Source organism: Sparus aurata, chromosome 3, assembly GCF_900880675.1.
Source record: "Sparus aurata chromosome 3, fSpaAur1.1, whole genome shotgun sequence".
Classification (NCBI taxonomy): Eukaryota; Metazoa; Chordata; class Actinopteri; order Spariformes; family Sparidae; genus Sparus; species Sparus aurata.
In genome coordinates, this window is record NC_044189.1 from 31191249 (window position 1) to 31198517 (window position 7269).

The 7269-nt window shown below is 39.4% G+C and overlaps 1 protein-coding gene across 1 annotated transcript; it reads right to left on the reverse strand.

Annotated features, from left to right (window-relative positions):
• Window positions 1–3707: 3707 nt before the first annotated feature.
• sostdc1b (sclerostin domain containing 1b) lies at window positions 3708–6861 on the reverse strand. Its single transcript, XM_030411403.1, has 2 exons — window positions 6553–6861; window positions 3708–4907 (listed from the first exon to the last, which is right to left on the reverse strand). The coding sequence occupies exons 1-2, from the start codon at window positions 6746–6748 to the stop codon at window positions 4480–4482; spliced, it is 624 nt and encodes a 207-aa protein (XP_030267263.1). The 5' UTR covers window positions 6749–6861; the 3' UTR covers window positions 3708–4479.
• Window positions 6862–7269: the final 408 nt, after the last annotated feature.

The following is a 7269-nucleotide window of genomic DNA, read 5'->3' on the forward strand; positions in this document are numbered from 1 at the left end:
AGAACAACTATTAGTCATGCACTCCACAAATTGGGCCTTTATGGAAGAGTGGCAAGAAAAAAAAGGGGGGCTGATCAGCTAGCTGATGTTATAACTGACATTTTAACATCTCCCTCTCACAGGAGACTGTTCCCTCCTGCCTCAATATAGCCACCATAATCCCTGCAAGCCAGGAACATTACCAGTATGCTTACAGAATCAACAGATCCACAGAGGATGCCTTATCCACTGTCCTGCACTCAGTCTTGACACACCCGGAGAGCAAGAAAAGGTACATTGTGATGCTGTCGGTTGACTTCAGCTCAGCATTCAACACAATCTCACCCATGGAAGTGATTGGAAAAAACTTACAAACAGACCCCAGAGAGTTCTGATTGGCAGTCACACCTCCTCTATGTTTAGTGAGGAGAGGCCAAGGGCTGTGTGCTCAGTCCCCTCTTGCTCACACTGTACACCCATGAATACGATGTGGAGCTGAGGTGGAGCAGGTGAACAGTTACAGGTTCTCGGGAATCAACATGATAGAGAACCTATCATGGAAAAAAAAGACAGAGAGAAAGAAAGAAAGAAATAAAAAAAGCACAGACTGGGCTCTACTTCTTACAGAATCTTAGAAAGGCTAAATTCTGGAGCCACTTCTCATCAAATTTTAATCATACTGACTGGAAACATCACAAAGTGGAATGGTTCATTACGGCCCAACACAGAAAGGCTCCACAGTGGGTGATTAAAACCACCAGAACATCACTGGTACCATCTATATCTTCACATCAGTGAAGAGAGATGTCTGCAGAAATCATAGTTAACAGTGAATAATGCGTTAACAATCACCCTGGGGACATAAACATGACTCCAAAAGAACACGAATATTGCTCTGTGTGTGCTGGATGTGTAAGTAGGTACAGGTTGTTATGCAGCTATAACAGCTTTGTTGTAGTTATGTTGTAGTTTCAGCATCTTCAGGTTAGCTAGAAGCTGTATTTCTAAGGTCCAGAGTGTTTAGGTTAATTTATTATTTGTTGTTAATGCCTGAAAAAAGTGTATGTGTTTTTTTTCCCTCATCTGCTAATCAACATTCCCAAGCATGACATTATTCTGATGCCCCTTCACTGTTCCCACAGTAAATTAATGACAAGGAGAAATCAATTATTTTTTGTTACAGTTAAACATCCTGTTGTCACCAACGCAGATGAATCTATTCACTGACTACCCCAGCCCACAGATTTCAGAGGGAACAAGTAAACGGATACATGAGACAATAAAGTGTCTTAACATGTTGCCACACCTGGAACAAGCCCCACTAGCCTGAAGGGGAAGGTATCCCCTTCACAATGAAACAAAGTCTGCCTTCTGTTGAAATGGGAGTTCCATCACTGACTAATGCCTCTGTTGTTAGGAAGTTCCTGTTTGCAGTGAGCCTGTCTGGCAATCCTGGACCATTCTGTCAGAGACACAGACTTGTAAACAATCTTCTTTCAACTATTTATTTAAAACAGTGATGAAACAGTACAAAAAAGAATATCAACTGTTGTGGTACAAAAATAAATTACGTACTATTCGATCAGAAAAATCCCCATGAAACTTTCCCCACATATTGTACATTGTTTTCATACTGTAGCCTATCTAAGCACCACTCAATTATATAAAACTAATTTCACATTTGAAACTTTATGAATCATGGTAACATTTCTTTTACATGTTCTATATCCAAAGTCTGTTAAGGCTTTAAATTATCTAATGGATTATTTTATTTTTACATAAAGTCACCTAGGAGACAATGAAACATCATTTCTTACTTATTACAAATAATCCAGCCCTATCTCCTAGAAATCATGTTAATATATGACTATGTTGTATTTGAAATGATTAGGTTTTCTTTTAACATATGCCGTTCTACAACACAGGGTTGTAAAATGGAATGTAAGTTGTAATTCCTTGATGCTGCACAAGAAAAAACAAGCATTGTTTCATGTTGGAGTCTTCAGGAAGAGTTCAGGAGTCTCGCAACCTGCAGAAAGAAGCTGCTCTGTTGTCTGGTGGCACAGCTGTGCATACTACTCAATATTTTGCTAGACGCAGGTGGAACAGGCTGTGAGGAAATGTTGTTAATTAACATATCTGGCAAGGTTAAAAAAAGTTTAAAAACGGATCATATTAATTGTCAATGCATTTAATTTGTATTTTTTTTGCCTTAAAACATCTGCTTGTAGTGACTACAGCATTATCAAAGTCCCATGCTTTGTATGCCTGCCACCTGCCCCAACCACCTCCCTGCAACCCTGCTGTGGTACATAAATGTATGTATAAATGTTTACTATGAAATATATTGGGTGTTAATAAACATCCAGCCACAGATTTCGTTTGTTTTGCTACAAAAACGTACTTGGAAAAATAATTTAGTAATATGCTGTAAATTTATTATTTCTACATGACAGCGCTGAAATGACTCTGGAAGCTCAGTCGGGCCCAAATCCTCCTCCATTCTTGTCTACAGTAAAATTATAATTATACATTCTGCCAATGCCAGAATCCCATTAGTATTTTGAGTATTTTGAATGTGGGTCAGTTTTCTTTAACTTTTATTGCAAAAACCTGGCTGAAAATGTGGAAGTGTGTGCTGCTTTAGATTGTAAAGCTGCCAAGGAGAGAACATCTTTTGAAAATGAGGGTTGCATATGGATTTTTTTCTACCAATACCAATAATTACCTGCCTCTACTGGCCAATACTGATAAAATAACAATAATTACATATTTTCATGTATGAAAAATACATTTCTAACCTGGTGTTTATGCACACCTGTGTGTAAAGGCTCAGATGAAGTGAGCAAAGATGGTAGATTTAATATTCCACAGCTGTGCTAAGATGTGTTGAATAAAGCCTTTTCCCTCCCCTCTGAATGCTTACAGCGATGTCTTCTTCCTGTAAAAAATAACCAAAGAAAATCAACGTCCACACCAGCAATGACATATGTGTCTCGTCTACAATGCGTGGCTCTACACAGGAGCAGCAGTTCGATGTCATGAGCACAACAACAGAGTTTATGTTGTCCTTCTCGGTGTTTATTGCCTGCTCACAAAACAACTTTAAAGGTGCATACCGCCACCTACTGTGTGTAGGTGCTGCACCTGTTAAGTGAACAAAAGGAATTTGTATTTTGTATTTTTATATCTGCTGATTACTGATAACGTACCTTTTCTATTATTGGGCTGATAATTTATCTGTCCCATATATATCGTGCATCCCTAGAAATAAAGGCTTGGTTCTGAAGAAAGTCAGACTTGCACAGTTGATATAAAGTGCCATAACTCATCTGACAATTTTGTTTTCTGATACTGTATTGTCAGGATTGTTTTATACAACTGTTTGCTTTTAAACATGTCGTCAAGTGTCCGCCACTGTCAGATTTGTACACATGCAAGTTAACTGACAGCTAATAGATGCTACTGTTGAAAACTGACTTATTGCATGTAACAATAACAGCTCTTGTACAGTATTTGGATATCGGATTAACACATCCAGGTCCTTCATCTTTACTGAAGGAGTTTCTGTTCTGACTCTGGCCCATAATATAGAATGTTCTTTTAAATTAACATTGCTTTATCAATGGACCATGCTGGCTAGTTAACAGCTGGTTCATGTCAAAGGAATAGTTCAACATTTTAAGTCAGGATGTGGTTAACCTTAGGGAATAAAGAATTAGCCTGGCTCAGTACAAAGTAGCAACAGTTGCAGAACTCACTGATGAAACATGTATGCTGTTTGTTTAATCTGTACACCAACAGAAATTACATTGTGTGGGAGTTGCTGAAACAATCTCTTGACAATAGCAGTACAGTACTGTGTATCACAATAAAGTTGCCTGATTTGGTGTCATCGTGCCTGTACAGAATCAGAAACAAAACCTGTAACCACTGACTGGTTCTGGCAACCTGCACTGTCACAAGTAAGATGCCTCAGAAGTTATGGATGGATAGAAAATGTGTGTTTACCAAGGAATAGCTCCAGCACGTCACTCCCTCTAAAACCAAATTGTTGTTTTTCTGTTCATTTCTATTGGTGCACGGTTATCAAACAGGCCAGGACATGTTAATCATAGAGCTCTAGAGGTTTTGGTATGTCTATGTTTAACTTTAGACAAAACTAGGCTAGCTGTTTCCCCCTGCTTCCAGTCTTTATGCTAAGCTAGGCTAACTGTCCTAAAAATAGGACTGATATCCATTTAAATATCTAACTCTATGAAAGATAGCAAATATGTATATTTCCTAAAACATTGAAATCCTCCACTAACTAAACTGTGCTTTGGTCAAGAGACTAATCTTACAACTGTTTTAAAATCTGGAGACAAATCTATACTACTAACTTTTACTTCTATTTGGCCTGTTTCTTGAATATTTGGATTATATTTGCATATTTATACCATCCATGAATTTCATGATGAAGGCAGGCGTTTCCTCTGTAACTGCAAGATTACAGGGGTTTTAGTTGTCAGACTGCCTCCCGGCTCTCTTCTCAGGGAGTCCTCCCTTCCTCTGATTTTTCCTCTGTTTACCACTGTGGACAGATGTGTCCTTGTGTCCTGAGTCATTCTGGTCTCTGGTGTAGCGCTTGCATTTACAGGATGTCACCACAGTTATCTTGTAGGTCCTGGAACTGCCATCCTGGCACTGCAGTCGGATCCGTTGGGTCCTGGTCCTGTCAATGACACAGCGCCACTCTTGAGCATCGCGGCGGCTCCAGTACCTACCAGTGTAACTCCCACCCCCGATCCAGTTGGGCAGCAGGTGGGCAGGCAGACACTCCCCAGCACACACCAGCTCCTTAATGGGGTTGATGCTGGTACACTGGCCATCAGAGATGTACTTTGTGGACCTCAGCTCCCTGCAGCCCACTTGACTCTGGTCTGGACCTAAGACATGGAAAATGAACTAAATATTTATATGTATGCTCCAGTTCATTCTGATGTGGCACAATCTGTTTATACGACTGTTCATATACTTATGAGAAAATGTAGCAGAGGTAAAGTTTTCCCCTTTTGTAGGTCACAAAACTATTGATATTGAACTTATCAGTGAAGTGTACATTAACAATGTATTTCATTCGTTTCCTGCCAAAATATGGACTTGTGGTGACCACAGCACTGTTAAACTTAAGTCCTGCACTGTGTATGCCCACCATCTGCCCTGACTGCCTCCCTGTAACTCTGGTGTGGCATATAAAAGTAGCTCTTCGTTCACTCAAGTATATTCTTCATTATTATCATGATGATTATGATATATATGCTATCAAGCTGCATCATGGCAAGTGTGGGATCCAACATTGATAAGGGGTCAGTCATACCAGGCACTGAAAGGCAGGATATCTCTGCCTCTGCAGCTTCAGTTCTGAATTTTTTTTTTTATTATCTCTCACAAGCCGCCCAACTCTCTGGGAGGGTAATAGTAAATAACTATAGGGACAACTCTTTACACAAATAATGTGTCTTTCTTCAATCACCTAAAAAATACAGAAAAAAGAGAGAGGATCTCAGCAGGATATTGAAAAGCAGCCCAATGTATTCATCTGGAGCAGGTCGTCCTAATCTCTGGCAACTACAACTACTGTAATTCAGAAAGAAGCTGCCAGAGTTTGGAGAGACACAGAACAATATTAGCATGTAACAGCCATACTCAAGTCTCTCTGTCTGAGACCTAATTATATTCTGATCCTGTTCCATTAAATACAAGCCTACTAGGAATGAGCTCCTAAATGATCTTGTTTCCACTTTGGGTTTTACTGTTCACCATTTCATATAAACGTTGATACTTTCGATAAAAATATTTTGTCTCCTCTGATTCTTCAGTGCATCTTTTCAAGCACTTGGAATTGCTCCTGGGCACACAAAACGGAATAAATACATTTTCTGTGAAGGGCTTGTAGCAGAACTTGTTTATCTGGAGTAAATTGTAAAAATATTTCATTTATTCTAGATGCTTTTTAAAAAATTATATTTAGATTTGACATTTTCAGTCTTTAGGCTTTAAGTTTGGGCAAATCCATCACTCAGTCGTTATATCCACATTACTGATGATTGTGTTAATATTAATAATAATTAATATTAATATTATTTAAATACCAAAAGGCATCCCCATTATTGTAACAATATCGATATCGACGTATTTTAGTCAAAAACATCATGAACTTGATTTTGTTGCACAGTCCCAACAATTATGAAGTGTTTTTGAGGATATATCTATTGTGTATGGCAATGCAGCCTAAAAATATTGTGATATTATTTTACTGCCGAGCCCATCATTATTGAACGGTTTTCTTTTTGGGTGTATGTTTTGTCCCCTATGCTCTGTCTTGTCTGCTCTCTTCAACCAAACGCTTTGTCTGAAAAGTTTGTTTCTCAAAACAACGACATCACATGTCAAGGCAAACGTTGTGAACGCAGCTGCAACACAGGCCACAGTCATCAATTTGAAATTGCACATTTTGTAAGATAAAAAAGTTGCTTGGCACAAAGTGATGTAACTGTACAGTATCTGCGTCATGCGAGACTTTGGACTCACCATTACGTGCAGCGCCAGTCTGCCGTCTCCCGCCGTTGTTCGCCTGGTTCGTGTCTTCATCAGCCGGCTCGTCCTGTGTGTCGGGGGCCAGCTGAGTATGACCGGACTCTGTGGCGTCGTTGTGAACAGCTGAGGTGCTCCTTCTCAGCAACAGTAGGAGCGCGAGCAGTAGAAGGCCACGGGCAGGACGGAGCATGACTGCACCTGACAGAGCTGCTGCTGGTAAGGACACGCTGACACCCGATGAATGACGAAGTTGCTGCAGCTGTGGTTTTTATATCCTCCACTGTGACGCCCCGTGGATGCACATCGCCTGGTCAGGTAAACAAGAAACGTTAATGAGATGAGAATGAGAGAAAATCTTCATTGGCTGATTTTTTGTTCTACCTAAACAAGGTGCATTAACAAACTATCTTTGTTTTCATGACTGAATAAACTGAATAGATAAACTGACCTAAAAGGACAACACAATTTATACTGTTTTACCTTGTTTATATATGGTTCCTAATTCCTAACTGTGTTTTGGGACCTAATTTTTTCCTCCAAGAACAGCTTGTTTATTCATTTATGAAAAACAGTTTGTACTATAACCACACTAATATTGTAAATATTTCTGAGTTTGAATTTCTTCTACAAAACGACACAGTGCTTCTTTATCCATGTGTCAGGAGCTACACAATCAGCCAGTCTTCAATCCCAATGATACAGCTCTCATGT

What these genes read in the sequence shown, in the direction of transcription:
- sostdc1b (XM_030411403.1), bottom strand. Translation starts at nt 6,748, where the DNA reads ATGCTCCGTCCTGCCCGTGGCCTTCTACTGCTCGCGCTCCTACTGTTG. An exon ending in GACTGGCGCTGCACGTAATG is followed by an intron (nt 4,908 to 6,552) that starts GTGAGTCCAAAG and finishes TCCATGTCTTAG; the next exon opens with GTCCAGACCAGAGTCAAGTG.